The sequence below is a fragment of the Stegostoma tigrinum genome, chromosome 15, assembly GCF_030684315.1.
Source record: "Stegostoma tigrinum isolate sSteTig4 chromosome 15, sSteTig4.hap1, whole genome shotgun sequence".
Taxonomy (NCBI): Eukaryota; Metazoa; Chordata; class Chondrichthyes; order Orectolobiformes; family Stegostomatidae; genus Stegostoma; species Stegostoma tigrinum.
The window spans coordinates 18,504,804-18,528,640 of record NC_081368.1 but is presented as its reverse complement, the minus strand read 5'-3'; the positions used below and the strand labels follow the sequence as shown (position 1 = coordinate 18,528,640).

At 40.7% G+C, this 23,837-nt stretch overlaps 1 protein-coding gene across 1 annotated transcript in view; it reads left to right on the top strand.

Annotated features, from left to right (window-relative positions):
- LOC125459021 (phosphatidylinositol 3,4,5-trisphosphate 5-phosphatase 2-like) overlaps window positions 1-23,837 on the top strand; it is a 182,802-nt gene that overhangs the window by 47,100 nt on the left and 111,865 nt on the right. The window contains exon 2 of the mRNA XM_048544898.2: window positions 2,741-2,919. Within this exon, the coding sequence (XP_048400855.1) occupies window positions 2,777-2,919 (143 nt within the window). The 5' untranslated portion in view covers window positions 2,741-2,776. The remainder of the gene's footprint in view (window positions 1-2,740; window positions 2,920-23,837) is intronic.

Below are 23,837 nucleotides of genomic sequence, written 5' to 3'. Positions count from 1 at the left end.
GTTTTAGTGTGGATTCATTGGGCCGAAGGGCCTGTTTCCACATTGTAGGGGCTCTATGATCTTCTACTAAGAAAGTGAAAATGTTTATTAGCCACAAGGGATGAAAATTGACTGTTAGACAAGCAGAGATAACAAGGTGTAGAGCTGGATGGACACAGCAGGCCGAGCGGTATTTCTGAAGGAGGGTCCAGACCCGAAATGTCAGCCTTCCTGCTCCTCTGATGCTGCTTGGCCTGCTGTGTTCATCCAGTGCTACACCTTGTTATCTCAGATTCTCCAGCATCTGCAGTTCCTACAATCTCTATTAAACTAGCAGTTTGTTTATTCCTCCAATATCATTTGTCTCGTTAAAAGAATAATGAAAGAGCATTTCTAATGTAGCAATAATTTTTTAAAAATCACTCATGAGATATGGGCATCGTTGACTAAGCCATTCCCAAGCTGCCCTTGAGAAGATGCCAGTGCACCACCTTCTCAAACTGCTGCAGTGCCTATGCTGTAGTTAGACCCACAGTGCTTTTTGGGAGGGAATCCCTGGATTTGAACCAATGACACTGAAGGAATTGCGACACATCTCCAAGTCTTTCTCCAGGGTCACGCAGTGCAGGGTCCTGGAGGTTGGTTTTCAATTTCTGGGGACTTCAGGTTGGAAACCCTATTCTCACGGCCCTCTCATGAAAACTGCCTCACAACAAGGTAACCCTGACAACAGAGCTCATTACTTTAAGGCAAGACTTCCAGTGTTTTCAACTGGATGGCTGGCAGCTTTGCTGTGTTAACAGATCAAGTTGGTGTTGGAAGTTTTAACAAGTGGTTGTGTGGGGAGTGGGGTGGGGCATGAAGGTTGTGCAAGGCAGGGGCTGGGGTTCAAGAGGCTGGACGATGGGTAAGAAGGGGTTATAGCTTTGAAGAGGTAAGAACTCTATCCTATAGTGTGGGGACCAACTAGAAAACAGTAAGAAGTAAATGTAAAGTTTTACCAGGCTACAGGGCTGCTCTCCCATTAGAGACAACTTGTGGCACGTTAACCTGAGGGTCACCACACAGCAAGTGGGGTGAGGGAATGTTGAGAAGGAGTGTCCTTCTTTGCTGCTTTAGGCAGTGCGGTAACTGAACCCACACTAGTGGCGCCACTCTGTATCACAAACCAGCTGTCTAGCCACAAGAGGAAGGGCAAATCTTCAGAGTAACAACTTTGCACATAAGATGCCTGGAAGAGAAACTTCGAGAGGGTGTTCTAGAGCTCAGTCATATGCATCTGAAGGCATTGAATTGGGGATGTACAATGTTGCGTGCGTGCATATGTTCATGTATGTGCCTATGTTTGTATGTGGGTGTTTGTATGTGTGTTGTGTATGTTTGTGTCCATGTGTGTTTGTGTTTGTTTGCATTCATGTGTGTGTGTTCATGTTCCCAGGTGTTCGTTTTTTTCACGCGTGCGTTCCTTTAAACTCAAAATGGGTGTGGAAAGCCACCTTTCCAGCTTAACCAGAAGATTCGTATTCAGTAAATAGTGGGAAGATTATTGTAATATTGTGATTATTCATAAATAGCATGCATATGATTAGTCTTACTGTAGAGACTGCTACGAGGAGCACACTAGTCTTAGGTCTATCCCCTTAGCGGTTCCTACACTATTCAGACCGAACTCTTCTGACATCATCACAGTGTGTAGTGGTTACACCGTTCAATCGAATATTAAACCTTTCAGATACTCTCAGACCCAGACACAACGTGTATCAGAATGCTGGGTCTCTGTCACAGTTGCTCTCAATCTCAAATCTCAAACTGCATTCCCTGTGACATGCTGAGGCATTAAAATTTAACTGAAGTGCTTTCAACCTTTACCTTCAATTTTTCCTGCATCATTTTTCTGGATCTCAGCAAGATAAGTTAGTCCAAAGATAGGAAGAGCGCTGAGAGCAGGTGTATGTTGGATATTGGTGCCTGCTGCCTTGGATCAAAGGGGCTGCCAATGAGAAGATATGTTGAAAATGATTCTTGGTCAGTCCCAGGAGTAAGGGATTGGAGATCATTCAGCAACAACTGGATATATCCAGAAACTGACAGGAGCTTATACTGGCTCTGACCTCCAAGGTGTGCAGCAATGAACAAACCTGAGAAACATAGAAAGCAGGAATGGGAGTAGGCCATTCGGCCCTTCCTCATTGCTGGAGGCTGACTGGCCATCTGAGGTCTGGCCAATTCTTTGTAAACAGACTTTTTGTGAGGTGAGACATGGCAAAATACATATATAAATTGTTATACACACCCAAGGAGCAGACATTGGACATGAAATCAAATACAATTCATTGGAAAGTTAGAAAGAAAGACTTGCATTTATATGGCACCCTTCATGATCTGGGGCTGGCCCAAAGTATCTTGCTACTCTTGTAATACATACACTTATACAAAGAAACTGCACAACCAATTTGCGTACCAATAATTATTTTGAAATAACCAGATAATCTCTCAGTAATGTTCATTGATGAATAAGTATTAGCCGAGACACCAGGGAGAATTCCACTGTCGTTCTTTGAAATTGTGATATGAAATCTTTGGCATCCATCTGGAAGAGAAGAAAGCATCCCCAACAGTAAACTAGATTTTGTGCTCAAATCATCTACCTACAACCTTCTTACTCTGCAGTAACAGTGCTATCAACAATGATAGTACCAGTTGACATCTATTTAAACACATTCATTAATATCTTGCTGATGACTTGTTTCTTTTCTCTCAGGATTCTGCTGATCAGTTTCAACTGGGTGTAGTCAGAATGGCTACGGCAGGTCCACCATGGTATCACTTGGACATTAGCCGAGCTCAAGCTGAGGAGCTGCTTGCTAAAGCTGGAATGGATGGGAGCTTCCTGGTGAGAGGCAGCGAGTCAGTGGTTGGAGCGTATGCACTTTGTCTGCTGTAAGTATTACTGAACCTATTTGTGAAAGTACTGATGGTGATTGAGGAAACTTCGAAACCAAATATTCTGATGTCTGGGTATTCATTTTGGTGCTAACATGTAGAGTTTGAAAATGTTCTGTGGTGAGACCGGGCTGATTAATTCTGATAAATTGCCTTTTTTTGTCTTTATTTTGTCTTTAAGTATGAAATGAAAGAAAAGCAAATTAGAGATGCAGCAGGAACATGTTACTAAAAGGATGGTTTTGGTGATGAAGCAAGAGATCTTTGTGGGTTTTAAGAACAAATTGAATACATTTTGCCAACAAATAGAGAAACATCAGGGAACACTTTAGATGGATGGGTGGGATGGATTGAAGAGGTCGTACCTCCAATTGTTACTTAATTTCCTGGAGTAGAAACTAGAGATGAGAAAGTTGCTTGGATAATGGGAACTGCAGATGCTGGAGAATCCAATATAATAAAATGTGAGGCTGGATGAACACAGCAGGCCAAGTAGCATCTCAGGAGCACAAAAGATGACGTTTCGGGTCTAGGCCAGAAACGTCATCTTTTGTGCTCCTGAGATGCTGCTTGGCCTGCTGTGTTCATCCAGCCTCACATTTTATTATCTTAAAGTTGTTTGGATATTTATTTATTTATACATTGAAGGGATGCCAGCTTTGCTATTTGTGACAAACTATAGCAATGCGTTACCAATTTAAACAAGTGCAGTCTATGTGGTATCGGTATTCCCACACATGATGAAGGTTTTCAAGATAATGAAAGACTAAGATAATGCATGCCATGTGACCATAGCTAATAGAAGCAGGAGTAGGCTGTCTAGTGGCACACGGATAGATTAGCTCTATTTCTCAGCAAGATTGGTAACAAGTGGGAACAGAATTGAAATTATCATAAAAAATACTTCAGATGACGATTAAATAGACTCACACAAAGGGTAATTAGAATCTTGAATATACTGCAAATTGTTTTTGAATCAAGTATGCAAAGTTTCTTTAAAGGGTGAATTAGAAAGGTTTGGTTAATGAACAGAGGCCAAATTAGACAAAGTGAACCAGACTTTTTACTGATGCCCTACTACATCACATTCCATTTCTTAGCTCTGTGGGATCATACACCTCACCCACCCTTCATGAACAATGAACCAAGAGAATGTGATACAGGATAAGGGAATTGGACAGAACTTCTGCTTTAACTTCTTCTCTGGGAAGAAAATCAGGTCTGGGGACAGCCTCAAAGAAAGCTATTTCTTCCTTTCAAATGAAATCCAAAATGATAATTTGCTGGAGACTGGATAATGTCAAGAGTTTGAAAGTAGAGTTTCTTTGTATTGAAAGAGTGTTATAAAGCCCATGCCTCACAGCACAGTTAGGTAGCTCAAGGAAGAGGTCACCTGATTAACGGTTGAAAGTTGTAATAAAGCAGGCTGATCACTTGTTCTGGTCTGATTATCAGATTATGATTCACTGGTGATTGTAAGCATTATGGGGCAAGATTTTTCTTGCAGTCCTTTTTCTTGCAGCACATTGTTTTGATAAAGAACACTGGGTATGTTCTTTAGTCAGAACTGTCATGGGTTACTGATGTTCAGAGTAAACCTGACAGTTCAGGGAAAGTGGGAATAAAGACTATGACTAAAACCATAGCTAAACTTGTAGATATCAACTTTCCTTTCATGCCTCTCTCACTATATCGCCCGATTTGCTGTGCCTTTGTTTTTATTTTTATTTATGGGACATGATCACTAAGGCTAACAATTGTTGTTCATCTCCAATCGTCCTTGTCAAGGTAGTGTTGAGCTGCCTTATTGATCTACTGTTGTCCATGTCGGGCAGGCACAGCTCTAGAGCTGAAAATCTATTAATGTCGGTCATGAGTATTCTCTTTGATTGACTACCCACAGCTTTCTGGAAGGAAAGACTCCTAAAGGTATGCTTGTTAAATTCCAAAGATGGAAGCTGATGCGGTCTCAAAATGCCCGCACTTCCTTATGAGAAACTGAGGGTTATGACTCATCTCCCAGGACCTTTGCCAATATCCTTCTCATGGCAGCCTTGGGATGCTGGGAAATTCACTGAGGATGTTGGCTTCCCTCCTCCTTCCATTTCCATATGTGGACAAGAAAAAGCCCAGTGGCATTTCTGGCAAGGAGAAAGAAAATAGCAGTTAGTCTGTGAAATAGCAGTGAACTTCACCAAAACACATTCCTTCAACCCTTGCTTGTATCATTGTAACATAGCTAGTAACATAGCTCTGTCTAGTAATCCAAAAGTCTCCAGTATTTGGCAAACACAAGTTGTAATTTAAAGAAAAGAAAATTTAAATTTACATTCAAATTTCTATTGAATTCATTTGATAATGTTTGTGTCAGTGGGAATTTGAAGTGCTATTTTTTTAATCAAACCAGTGATTATCATTTCCACAAGCAAACCATTTTGCAATGCCTGAAGAACATGTATCATTGTAATAAAGGTACTTGAAATATTAACATATCGTCCCTAAATTGCTAAGAAATACTCAAAACATAATTTTAACCATGGAAGGGCCCTGATCTGAAATATCAACTTTCCTGCTCCTCTGATACTGCCTGAACTGTTGTGTTCTTCCAGCTCCGCACTGTGTTATCTCCGATTTTAACCATGGAAGTGTGAATACTTTGTTTCTGAAAACTTTGCCATCCCCTACAGTGGGATCTTTGGTTTCCTTTGTGTGCATGGCTTGCTGCTGAAAAAGTGGTGAGAGAGCTAAATTGGCTTTTCAGGAAATGTTCTTCCAATCACCAATCTACAAGATATCTCTGGGTCTTTCTCTAGAGGCTGAGTGGGGAGGGTGTGGGCAGCCTAGATGCCCTAGTCATGAGGGAGTTGCTTCTGTGGTTAGGGGGTCACAGGAAGAGGTGGTGGTTGCGGTTTCAGGTGTGTCAGAAGCAAGAGCAGGCAGGGGCTGTCCTCTAGCCAACAGATCCTTGCCCATTGATTTGATTTGATTTATTACCACATCTACCGAAGAACAATGAAAAACCTTTTTTACGAGCAATACAGACAGATCATAGTAAGCAAGGATGTACAGGTCAGAGGGTGAAAAAAACACTTAGACAAAGACCTACAGGTAACATTACACAGGGCCTGCAGTAGGCAAGATCAACAATAGCAAGATTATTTGAAGTTAGAGAGTCCATTCATCAGTCTAATAGCGGTCAGGAAGAAATTGTCCCTGAACCTGCTGGTGCATGTGTTCAAGATTCTGTGTCTTCTGCCTGACTGTAGAGGTTGTAGGAGATCATTACCAGGGAGCGATGGGTCATTGATGATTGGCAGCCTTTCCATGGCAATGAGCCATGTACATGGAGCCCATAGATGGAAGGTTGGCTTCCATGATGTTCTGAGCTGTGAATACAACCTTTTGTAGTTTCTTATGGTGCTAGGCAGAGTTGTTGCTATACCAGGCTATTTTGCACCTGCACAGTGTGCTTTCAATTGCACATCTGTAAAAGTTGGTGAGAGACCTCTTGGATAAGCCAAATCTCCTGAACTGCCTGAGGAAGAAGAGTCATCGTTGTGTCTTTTTGACCATCACATCTACGTGGGATATCCAATACCGTCAATCAGCTACTGAGCACATTTTATTGATGCCTCCTTCCTCTCTCAGGTGATGTGCTTCACACTCTTTGGTCAGTCATGCAGCCCACCTATCAGCAGGCCCACCTGGAGTGAGGTTATTCCTGGAAATGGCAGGAAGATGTCCTTATATAATAATTAATTGACCATTCACAGGTCTCAATCAGCATTGGGATTGGAAGGTCAAGCTTGAGCCTTCTACTCAGAATATAATTCCCGTAAAATCAAGAAGGTAGTGTGGTTCATGTCCGCCACCATCCCATCTCATGAAACTACTCTCTCACCTCCAGGCCTGCCCCCATTGAGAGCACAAGATTCAGCTCCTCTCTTGTTCCCTGATCCTCCCTTACAAACAGTAGCATTTCCATTAGCCAGACTGCCTTTAGCTTTCAAAATTACTGGCTTTACTATGTCCCACTTGTCATAAGGGCAGGGGATTTCAGGTGTGTTACCTGAGCCATAAAGAGTGGCTTAGTGGTTAGTGCTGCTGCTTTACAGCTCGAGGGCCCTGGGTTCAATTCCACCTCTGTTCAAACTCTCACAGCTTGGAGTCTTCCTTAACTAAATCCCTTCTATCATAATGACTGGTCTCTGAAATTTTTAAAAATAAACTTGATTCTTCTGCTAGAGGCTAAGAAAATTCTCTTCTGAACTGCTGAATCAGAGTCAAAGCTAACCCAAACGCCTCTGGTCTGTCCTGTTTGTTGCAGATGCAACATTATGAACATTCCATAAATTAACATTACATGCGTTTAGCTGAGAACTTAACTGAATCACATGCTTTCTTGGAAATAAAGTATTTAGGCCACTGTTCCATAGGACTTTCTGAACTGTTTAAAAAAAAAGGAACTAACTTTCACAGAACTGAAACCAAAATCCATCTGCCTCTTAAATAATCAGCTCCCAATGGTAATACGTATTATATCCATTTATTACAATCCTTAATCTGTACCTGCAGAGTTGGTGCTGAGCCAAAATCTAAACCAGCTGGGTGGCTTGTTTATGCCATGTCAAAGGACAGTTAAAAGTCATTACAGAATACCTGGAGTCACCTATCAACCACCCTAAGTAAGGGCAGTAGATATCCTTCATTAAAAGGAGAGAAGAAAATCAGACAAATTTTTATAAATGTCGGGAAGCTAAGTACTCACCATTACTGAAAATAGCATTTTATTAACATTCCTCACAATTTGTGGTAAATTTAAGCTCATGATGCTACTCCAAGCCTCTACATTACTCAGATCATAATTTATAGAATCATAGAATCATACAGCATGGAAACAGACCCTTAGATTCAATCAGTCCATGCTGAGCATAATTCCAAACTAAACTAGTCCCACCAAATCCTGTCCCTCCAAACCTTTCCTATTTACATACATACCTAAATGTCTTCTAAACATTATAACTGTAACAAATCCACCCCTTCCTTAGGAAGTTTATCCCACATGCGAACCACCCTCTGTGTAAAAAAAACTAACTGCACATCATGCCTTTTTTAAATGTCTCTGCTCTCATCTTAAAATTGTGCCTCCGGTCTTGTTGACCCCGATCCTAGAGAAAAGAGAACCAACGTTAACTCTGTCTCAAGCCCCCATTATTTTATAAACTTCTACAAAGCTGGCTCATCTATGCTATTATCCTTGTTTGGAATACAAACTCCACATTCTGTTTGCCATTGTTATTTCCTTATTTACTTACACTGCCATTGCTAGTGACCAGCATCTGTCCAGGTAGCTTTGCCTACATTCTTATGCAAACTTCCAAAATGCTCATTTTTATTTGTCATATTATGCCATCATCCTTCAGTAGCAATTTTAATATTCTTAGTTCTATTCCTAAATTCAGGGCCTTTTGTTTCCAACAGCATAAGGGTCTTTCCAGTATAAATCCTAAGTCACGTGATGAAGCGTGAACCAACACACAAATCAAGTGCTTAATTGAGAACTGTACATTTGTGTATATTAACATCATAATTAGCACACCATTAACAACCATATTGGCCCACTCAGATCATCGTTTCATAAGACATAGGAACAGAAATAGGCTATTCAGCTCGTCAGGTATGCTCCACCATTCAATGAGATCATGGTTGATGTGCCCTCTCTCAAGCCCTCTCTCCTCCCTTCTCGCCATCATGCTTAATTTCTTTACTGATTAAAAATCTGACTGTTTCCACATTGAGTATCCTCAATGACCTAGACTCAACAGCCCTCTGCGGTAAAATAACATAGCTCAACCCAACTTTAGCCAGGTCTACTGTTAACATCACAGAGAAACAGCGCTTGAACCAGCCTCAACAGCTGTCTGTGGTAAAGAATTCCATAGATTCATTCTGCTCTGAGAGAAAAAAATTCCTTCTCACCTCTTTCTTAAATGTGCAACCCCTTATTCTGAGATTATGCCTTCTGGTCCTCCAAGCTGAAACAAATTTTCTGCTTCCACCCTTGCATATCTCCCAGGAATCCCTCACTACATCTCTCCATCCTTATAAACTATCTGAAAGCCTTTATTCTTAGTTGTTTACCCCTCATCAAAGAAGTTTTCTAATCCAGTGATTACCATCCCTTTAGTTCAGCATGCCATCTTCTGCAGATGTCAATTGTGGTAGTTTATCAAATTATTTTTCAAGAGCCATGTAAACCACACCTTCTGCGATTCTGGTGTCTACACTCTGTGTGAATTGTCCAAAGATACAAGGTCAACAATAACTTAGCTGTTGGAAATCCCCATTACCTGGTCCCATTTACAACTCTGAATTCTTCTACCACTACACTACACTACACATGATAGCGAGAGCTGAGATCAGTTATGCACAGTGCAAAAGTTGAAACTGAGTAATCAAGCCCAAATCTAATTTGGTTTAAACAGCTTTTGAAAAGTTTAGCTGAAATACATGAATAATTATTTGATTTGATCCTCTCAGACAGTGCCAGCGATGGAGAGATTAGAGTCATAGGGCCATACAGCATAGAAACACTCTGTTCAGTCTAAAGTGTCCATGCTGACTAGGTTTCCCAAACTAAATGACCCCCCTTTTGCCTGCATTTGGCACGTATCCCTCTATATCTTTCCTATTTGAGTACATGTCCAAATGTCTTTTAAATATTGTAACTGTACCTGCATCTACCATTTCATCAGGTAGCTCATTCTGCATTTTAAAAAATCATCAATGTAGAAACATTTAACTTTTTGCAAACTCATTAAAATAAGACGTCTTTTCTCATATCTCATATTCATTGTGATCAAGGAAAACTTGTTTTAGTAAACACCAGTTGGTCTTGGCGGGAAATTGTGAGTTCCTGTGAATCCAAAGAAATACTTTCTTTGGGAAATTGTCAACTGGAAGTCCAGGTGTCTAACAGAGTATTAATCATGTGTGCTGTATAATATTCTTCACAATGGAGATTGTTCAGCAAACTATTTTTGAACATTTAATACCATTTAATATTGACTGCTTTTTGGGTCTAATACTTCCTGCATATAACAAAGATCGTCAGCTATGATAACACTTTGCATTTCCTCAAACAATTGTTAGCAACAGCTCCCCAACTGTCGATCAGTTCCTTCTTAGCACCAATTTGAATAAACCTTAAACAGGCACAATTTCTTCATTCTCCCCAATAACAATAAACAATTCAGCCTTGTCATATCCAGATGCACTTTATAATCAATGTAGAAATTCCCCAGGCTGTTGCTTTGGGAAAACAGAGCAATCCACTAGTGCTCAGTAAGGTTCCAAAGACTGCACAGGAACAAGGCGGAAATATTAACCCGTACATGGAGGAACTGTTTATTTAGAGTTTTCTGTCTTTGAGTTTTTACATTGATGAGACATGGTTTCAGTATATATCATCTGAAAGTCAGCTTTGCCAACAACTTTCAAGATTCCATAATCTGTATGTCTAGATCTAGATGTGAAAGTGCTGTTATCTAAGCTGCATGGATGCTTTAGAGCACAAAGGAAGTCAAATGACTGCAAGTATTTTACTTGCTCTTGAAAGGATGTGGTCATTTGAAAATGTGTTGAATGTCGCTTCCACTTAACTGTTTCCACGCTGGCTACTCAACTTTGCTCAAATCTTTGCTCAGAGTTTCCATTAGTCATGCTAATGTTTATTACTGCCATAAAATCATTTGCTCAGTAATCATTTTAGATTGGCATTAAAAAAAATACTGGCAAGAGAAATAAAAACAATTCTTCTCTAAATTATTTATTTACAATGAGTTATAAATTCAATGCAGAAATTGTATTCTTTCAAATGGTACTGTTCCTCAGTATTACGGTACAGTTTTTCTTTGTGTCTTAACTTATAAGAATAGTGTAATATTAAATTGAGAGGCACTGACCAAAGCAACTTAGACATTGCAATTTACAGACATGTCTGGCCTCTTGCCTTGAAAGTACTTTGCAGAGTGCATATGGTTTAAATTACACTTGAGCTGATCTTCTAAGACCATACTCATATTGTGTTGGAAGAGAATGGAGACTGAATTATATCAAGCTGAATTGTAACTGGATTAGAAGCCATGATGTGGAGGTGTCGGTGTTGGACTGGGGTGAACAAGATCAGAAATCACATGATGTCAGGTTGTAGCCCAACAGGTTTATTTGAAAAGACAAGCTTTCAGAGCCCTCCAAAAGCTTGCGTTTTCAAATAAAGCTGTTGGAAGATAACCTGGTGTCATGGGATTATGGTTTAGAAGCATATGATTAAATCCATGCTTTGCCTGTTTGGTGGAGACCTCAGCTTTTTTAGATGCTGTGCTTTTATTTAAAACTCAAGTTCAGAGCTGAAGCATGAAAGCGTGCGTTGGTAGTGTGCACAGAACATTGACGAGGCAAATTGGACTCTGGACAAATTTGTCTCGCTGATGTCTTTCGATTTATAAAGAACAATGATATAATTTAATTGGTTAACTTGCCATTAGCCAGGTATTGACATAATTAGAATTTTAGCCAAATCCTTTTTACAGCTGTTAAAAACCTTTTTATTCCATTGCAGCAATAATAGTTGCAAAAGTGCAAATCCTGAGTCACAGAGTTGATAACATGGCAGCTGAATTATTGGAATAGGCTGCAGTTCTGAGAGCTTAACCTGACCCATCCTCTGGCATAGAAAAACGCTCCTTTAATTGGTAACTGAGATCTCCTCACAAATTTGTTTTTCAATTTCCTGCTGACTATTGGGAGATCTATAGTACAATCCCAATAATGTGATTATCCCTTTTCTATTTCTCTGTTCCAACTAAATAGATTCTGTGGATGTATTCCCAGGAACATCCTCCCTAAATAGAACTGCGAGGTCATCCCTAATCAAAAACTGCCCCTCCTCTCTTGCCTCCTTTCTATCCTTCCTATAGCATCCCTACCTTATATTCATCTTCATATAAATATACATATGAGGTAATGTTTGTAAGTTTTCAGACAATACCAAAATTAGAGGTGTAGTGGGCAGTGAAGAAGGCTACCTCAGAGTACGACGGGACCTTGATCAGCTGAGCCAATGGGCTGAAGAGTGGCAAATGTGGTTTAATTTAGATAAGTTTGAGGTGCTACATTTTGGAAAGGCAAATCAGACAGGACTTATACACTTAGGTAAGGTCCTCGGGAGAGTTGTCAAACAAAGAGACCTTGAAAGTGGAGTCCGAGGTAGATAGGATTGTGATGAAGGCATTTGGACACTTGCCTTTATTGATCAGTACATTGAGTATAGGATTTAGGAGGTCATGTTGCTGGTGTAACAGGACATTGATCAGGCTACTTTTGAAATACTGCAAGCAATTCTGGTGTCCCTGCTATAGGAAGGATTTAAGGACGAACCTTTTCCTTCAGGGGGTGGTGCATGTATGGATTGAGCAGCCAGAGGAAGTGACGGAGGCTGGTACAATAACGTCATTTAAAAAGCATCTGGGTGGGTGTACGAACTGGAAGGGCTTAGAGGGGTATAGGCCAAATACTGGCAAATGGAAATAGGTTTATTCACGATATCTGGTCAGCATGTACGAGTTGGTTCAAGGGGTCTTTTTCCGTGCTGCACAATACTATGACTCTATAGTACTGACATGTTTTTGTTTTAACTTTGGACTTAGGGCATCCAGAAAAATAAGCAGCATTTATAGATTTTCTCATGAAGTTATATGTTCCAAAGCACCATTGGGAGCATTATCAAACAAACTTTTCAACAAAGTCAGTTCAAGAGATTTTAAAAGAAATTGGCAAAGGAGCTAGGATTTAAAGAGCAGAGAGGTTTAGTAAGGCAAATTCTTGAATTAAGAACATCTTATTTTGACTTCTTGTACAAGTGACAAGAGCACAGCCTGTGTTATTTTCTTACATGTATATTTAAATATAGAACAGGTCGTTCGGCCCACAGTGTTTGTGCTGAACATGATGTAATTCTATACTCATCCCATCTGCCTGCATTTGGTTTGTGTTCTTCTACTTCCGACCTGCTTGTGTGATTCTCTAATTACCTCATAAACATTGCAATTGTATCTGATTTTTACACGCCCACTGGCAGTGCATTCCAGGAACCTGCCATCCACTGCATAAAAAAGCTTACCTCACACAGCTGCTTTAAACTCTCCCCCACTCACTTTAAGCCTGTGCCCGATTGTATTTGACATTTCCACCCTAAGAAAAAGACTCTGACTATCCACCCTATCCATGTCTCTGATAATTTCACGTACTTCTGTCAGGTTGCCCTTCAGTCCCTGATGCTCTAGCGAAAACAATCCAAGTTTGTACAACCTCTGCTTACAGTTTAAACACTTCAATCCAAGCAACATTGTGGTAAACCTCTTTTTGCACTCTCTCCAAAGCCTCTGCATCCTTCCGATAATGTAATGACTAGAGCTGAACACGATACTCCAAGCATGGTCCAAGTTTTACACAGCTGCAACATGCCTTGCTAACTTTTATACTCAATGTCCTGACCAATGAAAGCAAGCATGCCATATGCCTTCTTTACCACCTTATCCACTTGTGTTGTTACTCTCAGGGAGCAATGGACTTGCATTCCAAGATCTTTCTCTATGTCAATGCTACTAAGGGCCTTGCCATTTTCAAATACTTTTCTCTTGGATTTCACCTCCAAAAATGCATCACCTTACACTTGTCCAGATTAAACTCCATCTACTATTTCTCCATACAAATTTCCAACTGATTTATATGCTGCTATATTATTTGACAACCTTCCTCATTATCTTCAACTTTACTAATTTTCATGTTGTCTGTGAATTTACTAAACAGACAACCTACATTTTTATTCAAATCATTTATAACTCCCATCAAGGGAATCTTAGAATCTATATTGATGAAAATAATTGAAATAAAATTGAGCACTTTTCAATAATTGATTAGACAAAGAAATAAAACAAAGTCAACACACCAACTGGAAGCTAAGCTGCCTTCCTGAGGAAAGCCAAGAGTTCCTTGAAGGAGAAGGAAAGAAAGTTGCTTTTCGTTTCCAAGAATTCACTGGATTCTGGGATTTCAGAAGCATTACAGTGGACTGGAAAGCTTTGAATCTGATGCTCCTTTTCAGGAAGGAAAGGGGACAGCATGCAGACATCTAACATCTGTCACTTGTAAAACTCTAGAGTCCATCAGTAGGATAGAAATAACAGCCCTTTTGGAAAAACTTAACACAATAAAAAAGTCAATGTGGTTTTATTTTTAATTCATTCACGGGATGACAGCAATGCTGGCTAGGCAGCATTTACTGCCCATCCCTAATTGCCCAGAGAGCAGTTGAGAGTCAACCACATTGATGTGGATCTGGATTCACATGTGGGCCAGACCAGGTAAGGTTGGCAATTTCCTCCCTCAAAGGGCATTAGTGAACTGGGTGGGTTTTTCCAACAGTTGACAATGGATTCACGATCATCATTAGATTCTTAATTCCAGAAATTTGATTGAATTCAAATTCCACCATCTGCTGTGGTGGGATTTGAAGCTGGATCCTCAGAATGCTATCTGGGTCTCCAAATTAACAGTCTAGCAATAATACTACTAGGCCATTGCCCCGTCCTGGCCTCCTGTTAAAATGGAAATATTATTTGACAAATTTCTTTGAGGATGTAGCAAGCAAAGTTAATGGAAGGGTACTGGCAGATGTAGTGTATTTGGATTTCCAGAAGACATTCAGTAAGGTACCAGATAAAAGGTTATTGTCTGACATAAGAGCTTACAGTGAATTAGCTTGCACCGAGGGTTAGCAGGCATACAGCAAACAGTGTCAGGAGTAATCAGGTTGGAAAGACATAAATAGTGGAATGCCACAAGGATCAGTCTGACAGTCACAATTATTTACAACCAATGGTAAAGACTTGGAGGGGACAGAATCTAAATTTGCTGATGACACAAAAATAGTTGGGAGAGCCTGATACAATGAGGACATAAAAAATCTGCAAGTGGATATGGGTAGATTGCAGAGTGATCAAAAACCTGGCAGACAGAGTTTAATATAGGTAAATGTGAGGTCATGGAAGAATTAGTACGTAAACTATCATTTACCTACTATCATATGGTAGGAAGTGTCACCAGACCCGAAACGTTAACTCTGATCTTTTCTTCACAGATGCTGCCAGACCTGCTGAGCTTTTCCAGCAACTTGTTTTTGTTGTTGTGTTTGCTATGGGGGTCCCGACAGCACAGAGATGGAGTATGTTTGTAATCTGTAAAAGTGCATTAGGTTGAAAGGTCAGAGACAATTTATAGCATTAACTCCAAGTGAGCTTTAGTGGAGCCCCCTAGGGTGGGCAAGGTGATGGGCAATTTTGCACAATTACAGGCGAAGTCATGCACTTCCTTCCTGTGCGTAACAAAAGTGATTCCTCTTAAGGCAGTAGTGAGAATGCAGGGAATCTGTCCGCTAGTTAACATCGGGCCACTAAAAGCCATTATCTCTAAACTCACTGGGATATAGTGGTGCCTTAGCGAATCTTCTGACCTGGGAAAGGGCCCCAAAAGTTGTATTTTCATTCTTGGTGTAATGAGTGATGGCAGGGGTGTTAGTAGTCAGGATGGTGACTCAAGAAACAATTGGCAGGGCACCAGGTGCAAGACCAGGCTAATCTAATTTGACACACCAGTTCTCTTTTGAGGATGTGTGGAACAACTCCAAAAATCAGTCCTCATTTGAAGCAACATTTCACCTCCCCAGACACTGTCCATGGCTTGTGCATGCCAGACCACACTACCTTATGCCTCTCCCATCCACTGTGGCCCCTCATACCCTTCATGCCAATACACACATATGTATCCACTCACCCTTCATATCTTCTAAGCATCCTATACCCCTGTACCTACTCCAATATCTCTTTATTGTCCCATGTCAACTTATGCCAACGCATGCCTACCACCCATCACCCCTTGCCATCAACCGTGGCATACCTCAGTACTTGCTGAGATTTAGCAAAGTCCTTAAATCTCTATTAATGAATTTAGTTTTGAATAAACAGTGATAAAATCCTATTCACTACATTCAAATTCCTTTAAACCCTGATGAACAAAAGCATTAGAATTCATAATTTCACTTGAAAGAGCATACAAATACTGGAGTTGCAAATCAGTTTGTGAAATGAAAGACATCCCTTTGTGATAATAAATGGTTATGAAATCAATAGTGTAGCATTGACATTGCAATCATAACTTTCAAGCTTAAGGCAACAAACAAAGTAAAATAGCAAGTACTGATCATTATAAAATATTGCAGCCTCTTTTAACACGTATTTAAAAGAAGAGAGGTATAAATGGCCGGACAGGTAGATACCCCTCTTTGCAAGCTCCTTTTGACAAAGCTGTTGACAAACTATTTTTGAGAACTCTTTAGTCAGCTGTTTCTAGTTTTGTCCACTTTTAACAATTCCAAAATGCCTCTTACCTTCTACAAAGAGCAGTTTGCTTCCTCAAAAGGACAACTGACCTCACTCCAAACTCTCAGCATCAGTATATGCTCAAAAACTATATCTTACTTCTTACAAAAAAGAATGCTTTACCTTTCCAAAGAAATCTGGCATCTTTTGATATTTTTAATCATTGTTTAAAAATTGAAACAAACGTTTAGAACATTTCACTAGCAAAAATCAGATCACCATTAGGCAGCTTCACTTTAACATATGCAGTTGCCTCTGTGTGCCACAATGTGTCAATTAAAAGATCCCCCTCCATTTCACCAGCAATGGGTACCTTATTTGGCAGTGAAACTTCTGTATTCAGGCTCAACAAATCATATTTATAATGACAGAAAGACTTTCAGTGTCTGCAAAAAGTCAGACTTAGCTCTGATGCAGTGACCTGACATCAGGATGGGGGTCCCTGCAGAGTGCTGACCACCCTTAGGCACTGCACTCTTCTTTGACAGCAACATCTCCCTGTGATGCCAACATGCCCTTCTTACCTACGTCCAGGGACCCAGCGATGTTCACCAGTGATGGCATCACTCAATCATTGTTGGCAGCTGCCAATCTTGGTAATCTCATGTAGCGCTGCTAATTAACCTCTGATTGGCTGACAGCTCTTGGGGCGAGATTTCTACTCTGCTGCAGAATATTTGGAACTTTTAACTTTATTTCTTATTTACTACTTTATTCTGAGAAGAACTGTGGTGTTGGACTTTCAACTTATCTCTTTATTTCTCTTCTTTTTACCTAAGGTATCATACCCAGTTATCTTGCACCTAAGATGGCTTCGTGAATGGCAATATTATACACTTTTCATTGTACTCCTGTATCACTGTACTCAAGCATGCGTGGCAATTACCCTAATTCTTACTTTGGTTCCGCAACTGGCCTGACATAGCCCACTTCAATGTCTGATTGCACTTAAATTGAGCTGGCTGTTCTGGGAGTGGGGACATGGGTTTTCTATCAGTTCTTCCACAGGTCCATTGAATCCAATTACCCCCTTTATTTTTAGAAATTAATTCTTGGGATGCGGGCTTCACTGACTGGTCAGCATTTATTACCCATTCCTAATTAGCCTGAGAAAGTTGTGGTGAGCTTTCTCGAACTACTGCCTAGGACCTCAAAATATATCACAGGCTTTCAAAAGTTATGATGTTCTTATATCTTTCTTTCCTGTTGCAATCTAAGATTTTTTTTAAAACTCATACTTACTGACATGTCTTATTATTTCTTTATTTCATCTTTTGTACCTCAAAATCTGCACTTTTGTATCTTTATTCTGTTTCTCGCCACAAGATGCTGTGACTTGGTGAACTGCTCTCTCACTGGGTCTAGAATGCTTCTATGTCTTACATGATGATGTTTCATTGTAGACTTCTTTGATGCTTCCTCTCTGTAGAAACAGCGATGGTCCCTTTAAGCCAACAAACACAGTCAAATCTCTTCTGATTGTAATGCTGATAAAATTTATTTGAGTAATGCATTTATTTTTTAATAATTTTCTTTAATTTATCATGAACTAAGTCAAACTTCAAAAATACATTATCTATAAGGGCAGCTTCCCCATGTATGCTGACAGTAGAACCAAGGAAAAGCTTAGAAAGAGCAAATGTTGACAGTATCTGAGCGTGCAGTGAGCCAGGTTCACTTGAAGTATTCAGGAAGAAAATGGATTGTCTCCTGTAAAGGATGGATGTGCAGGACTATGTGGAGGAGACAGGGCAATTTCACTGGTTACATTTTTTTCTCACAGAGTTCTAAAACAGTTGCAATGGGCTGAATGACTTTCTTCTGTGCTGTAACAATTCTGTAATTCTGTAATTCTCAGCTTTACCAGCACACTGTCCCTGTGACCATCACTGTACAGAGAAAGTGCCTGCCCAGCAGCAAGTCAGACATGGAATCCCAAAAGCATATAGAACAGAATGAGGCCACTGTACCTGAGCTGGGTCTTTGGTAGAGTTTAGTAATTATTCCCACTCCCCTGCTCTTTCCTCAAAGCCTTCTAAATGTTTTCCTTTCAAGTTTATACCAGTTTTCTTTTGAATTTTGTTACTAGCTCAGTTTTGATATTCAGTTCAGGCAGCGCACAACAATTCACCAGATAAAGAAAACTTTCTTTATGTTACCTATGGTTCATAAGCCAAAGCACATGCTCTGGAACTATTATTAGAGTAAAGGTTTGGTCAACCTTCCCCATACATGAGAGAAACCTTAAATCCTGTATTCTACTCATCAAAGAACCTTTGTTCATGTTCTGTCACCTGATGTCTCCTTTGCTTCCTTCGAAGTACATGTTTACAAATTCAGAAAGCCACATGACCATGTCCTACCTTAATACAGTAACCTACTCAAACATAACTTAGCCCACCTCCTTGTGTCCACGTTGTAGATTCACGTGTATTCTCCCCCTCCCTATCAGTTGAAAAATCTTTGAACACTCTTGACTGCACACCCTGGGACTCTCCCCATCTTTCAATTTGGTTACTCTCTCCTTATCTTTCAAATCATCTCCAGCGCCTATTTCTTCAAATATGTATTTGGTTAATTTTTCTTTCTCAGTGTTGACATCTGTTTTTCCTCTTTGAAATACCTTAGGTGGTTAAGCACATTGAAGAAGTTTTATCGATGCAAATGATGTTATGAATTTGGTTAAATAAAATTGCAAGGGCAGTGAAAATTCAATCAAGATGGAAAGCCCCTTTTACCAAAGAAAGTTAGAATTTGCATTCATTCAGGGCCTTAACAAACGCACATGAATTCTCAAAATGATTTACAATAAACAGAATACTTTTGAAATCACTATTATCAAGTAGGTGATCCCATTAGCCAGTTTACAAAGGCCCACAAACAAAAAAAATGAATTAGTGTGGAGTAACGTCCTGTAATAAAAACTGAAAGAACTGCAGTTGCTGTGAATCAGGAACAAAAACAAAGCCGCAGGAAAAGCTCAGCAGGTCTGGCAGCATCTGTGAAGGGAAAAACAGAGCTCTCTGATGAAGGGTCTAGGCCTGAAACGTCAGCTTTTGTGCTCCTGAGATGCTGCTGGGCCTGCTGTGTTCATCCAGCCTCACATTTTATTATCTTGGATTCTCCAGCATCTGTAGTTCCCATTATCACTTGACATTTCAGGTCCAGTGACCCTTCCTCAGAACTCAGTTTTTGGCTCATTAATAGTGTATGCTTCTGAGGTCATTGATGTTCTGAGATTGAAAATTACAAGAACTGGTGAAAGGCCCTGAGGTCTGAGAGTTGGTGTGCCTGCTCTCCCAAAAAGATCAAGGAAACTCATCCAATCACCTCCTAAATTATTAAATAAATAAAGTATTTTTATAAACTTCCCAGATCATCGACACTGTTAGCCAGTAGGCTGAATTGCATACATCATAGTGCACCACTGACACACCACAAGAATTGGCCCAGGAAAGTCTCTGACTGAGAATCTTTATTTCCAGCCATACTTCCCCCAGCTTTATTTGAACTGTGTCGAGACTCCACCCATAGCAAAGCATTTCATACACTTCAGGGAAAGACCCAACTAGACATAATAGCATAATGGTCTTTTCTCAATATCCTTCAATGGCATTTTGAAAATGATTGCCTAATTTTTAATATCATGAGAGGAATTGAATCATCGGTAACACACACTGCTGTTGCTGAAAATGATTAGCCAACTCCAAAGACAGGACTAAAGTACGTAGCTGAGGAACTACTCAATTAGTTGCAATTTTTACTGCTACTGAATCAATGTGAAGATAGTTTTCATACTGCACATTCTCTGAGCAGAATCAACCTGTAAAAACTATCGGAGGCCTTGACTAGAAAGATAAGTGGAGCCATATGCAGTTAAGATGTTGTTTTTGTATCTTTGCTAATTTGAAGAGGGGAGGGTGGTAGGAGAGGGTGGTGGTAGTGGGAGTAAATGTGACTGATTATGATGGGTACTAGAGAACTTACTGGAATGAAGCAGATGACTCATCTAATATCAATCTATTTTTTCCATTAAGACAATCAGAAATAGGTACAAGAGTAGGCCATGCATACTTTGTAATCCCTTTAGCCCTAAGAATTCTATCTACCTTGTTCTTGAAAATATTCAATGTTTTAGCCTCAACTGCTTTAGCAGCAGAGAGTCCCATAGACTTACCAATCTCTGAGAGAATAAATTTCTCCTTCTCTCAGTCCTAAATGGCCTACCTCATATCCTTAAAATGTGACCCCTAGTTCCGGACTCCTCCTCATCAGAAACATTCTTCCTGCATTTATCCTGTCTAGTCCTAGTTAGACTTTTATAGGCTTTTATGAAATTCGCTCACCCCCCTCCGATTCTTTTAAACTCAAGTGAATATATTTCTTGCTAATCCTATCTTTCTTCCTATGGCAATCTTGCCATCCCTGGAATCAGTCAAAGTTCAATGGCTAATTCCATTTCTTATGTAGGGGTGGAGGGAGAGGTCATTGTGTTCTCTTTGACCGAGAGATATACACAAAGTGTGAAAGTGGCTTTAACAGGTATCCCCAGAGTGTCACTGGCTGCATAAATGCGTGACTTTCATTTTTTTCCTACACATAGGAAGTCACCACTAACTGGAAGTGTAGTTGGCATGTGAGCACAGCACATTTTTTAGGTGAATGCTCCTTACCCTGGCTGCTTTCATTTTGTGCCAATCTATTGTTCCCTCACTCTTACAGTGCCAAGGTAAAATCAAAAGCCGCAGATGAGTGGCAAGGGCTATCCTGTTGCATGACCCTGCTGTGCCACCCAATTCCCACATGAAACATGACAGAGCAGACCACTTGGGTACTGGAAACAACCATCGGAAGAGGCCTACGCTATTTTGCAGAGTCAGAGAGTCATGGTTTTTGTGGTAGTCTGGTGTGTCTCAAAACCTCAAGATCACGAGGACATTACCATTGTCCCTGAAGATCTGAAAGCACCTCAAGAGGAAGTGAAGGCAAAAGGGCGGAGGCATATTCATGTTCAAACAAGTTCTTCATGGTTGCCTTAATTCAACAACAGTTTCCATGGATAGGGCCCTAAATATCATCGTACAACAGGCTCAGACTTTACCATCTGCCTCCGATGGAACATTATAATATCCATCAGGTCAGGCAGCATCAGTGAAAGAAGAAACAGAGTTAACGTTTTGGTCCCAGTGACCCTTCCTCAGGCCTGACTGCACAACTGCATTCTGAAGAAGGGCCACCGGACCCGAAACCTTACTTCTGTTTTTCGTTCCTTCACAGATGCAGCCTGACCTGCTGAGCTTTTCCAGCAACTTTGTTTTTGTTCTTGATTTACAATGTCCGCAGTTCTTTTGGTTTTTATTATAATATGCATCTCTGTTACAGCACTGAAAGAATAGCCATCCCAAAACACAACTTCTGAATTTGTCCTTTCAAACAAACCAGAAAAATGTCCATACAAAAGGCAACAAATGACCCTTTTGTATTCATTGAGCAGATATCTTTTCCTGGGCTACTGAACCTGCAGTTATCCTACTGGCTACAAGCAGATCGTAGTTTGACAACTTTGAGTAACTCCAGGTCAACATTAGACTGTATCGAAAGAAAAGCCAAAAGAACTGCAGATGCTGTAAATCAGGGACAAAAATAAAGTTGCTGGAAAAGCTCAGCAGGTCTGGCAGCACCCGTGAAGGTAAAAAAACAGAGTTAACATTTCGGGGCTGGTGAGCCTTCCTCAGAACTGTATTAGACTATATCATCTCAGCTAAGGGCCAACTGCAAGAGCACTGCTTGGGGTGGGGGGGTTGCGGTTGGGCAGTGCTAGGAGGACAAATGCTGTCACATTAGAGAGGACAGAAGACTTGATTGCCGTGGAGATCCCACTATTTCCCTGGTGCCTTTCCAACCCTCATAACCTGCTGAAGGTCAGTCCACTGGACTGCAGTGAGATGTTGAAATCTTCCTGAAACACTCGCATCTGCAGGTTTCTGACAACAATCTGAGCCTGCAAGGTAACACGCTGAGAGTTTGTGACTCCAGTCTGAGTGTTCAGTGCAGAACTCGGAGATCAGGTGTGTTCTGCTTGTGCTGAGACTTTGACCAACAGACTCCATGTAAGTGTTCCCGGGACATTGACAACATTTCCAGTTTGGAAAAGATGGGTTCAAATGTCTGTGCAAAACCCTTGTCTAACCAGGAACTGAGCTCTTCCAAAATCCTTGACAATGGAAGGATGTTTTCTGGCTGATTTTGTTCATCAGTTATGCAGTCAGTGGGTGGTAGATGACTGTTTATTGCCCTTCCATGGTTGCCTTTAAGGAGGTGATGATGAAATGTTTTCTTGAGCTACTACAATAGCTGGGGCACTGGAGCATCCACAGTGCCATTGGCAGAGGAAGTGCAGCATTGGGTGTGTTTCAGGATTTTAACCTAGTGACAGTGAAAGGAAGGCAATATCGTTCCAAATCAGGATGATGCGTGGTTTCAAGGGCAAACTGCAGGATACAGTACACCTCACATTTGACAGGTATATCCTTCTAGGTGGTAGAGGTTTGGAGAATGCTGTCAAAGGAGCCTTAGTTAGTTGCTGCACTGCATTTTAATGATGGTAAGCACACCACTGCACAGCAGTAGTGGTTAGGGTAGTGGATGTGATTCTGATCAAGCTGGCTGTTTTGTCTTTGTTGATGTTGACCTTCTTGAGTGTTGTTGGAGCTGCATTCATCCAGGCAAGTAGGAAGTATTCCATCACTTGTTCAAACATCAGAGCACATTCCTAGGAGATAGCAATAACTGCCGATGCTGGAGTCAGAGATAACACAGTGTGGAGCTGGAAGAACACAGCAGGCCAGGCAGCATCAGAGGTACAGGAAAGTTATCATTTCGGGTCAGGACTCTTCTTCAGAAAACCCTGCAGAAGGGTCCTAACGCAAAACCCCAACTTTCCTGCACCTCTGATGTTGCTTGGCTTGCTGTGTTCCTCCCCTTCTACTCTGTGTTATCTAGTGCACATTCCTACTTCTGATCTGAGGGTAAAGGGAAGATCTTTGATAAAGCAAATGAAACTTCCAATGCACCCAGCATTCTCAGTGAATTTGCCCATCAGAAGTCTCTCGATCATTGCCCCATCATAACAGTGAGAGAGTTTTTGGTACGAATGGTGCTTGAATGAAACTGTAGGTGAGAGATGGGGATGTGGTGAATCAGCAGTATGAGTGTGTGAGGCCAGTGCTGCAGTTGTGAGGAAATGTCACGTACGGGTGCATTCACTGACCTTAACCACATGAATGATATTTTTGAACGTGTTGCAGAACATCCAGTTCCTTGGAGTTCAGCTGCTGTCATTGAGCTATTCCCACCCATTGCCTTTACAATGTCTGACTGGAGATTGTGCTAGGTACCTGAGGGAAAAGTTCCTTTCTC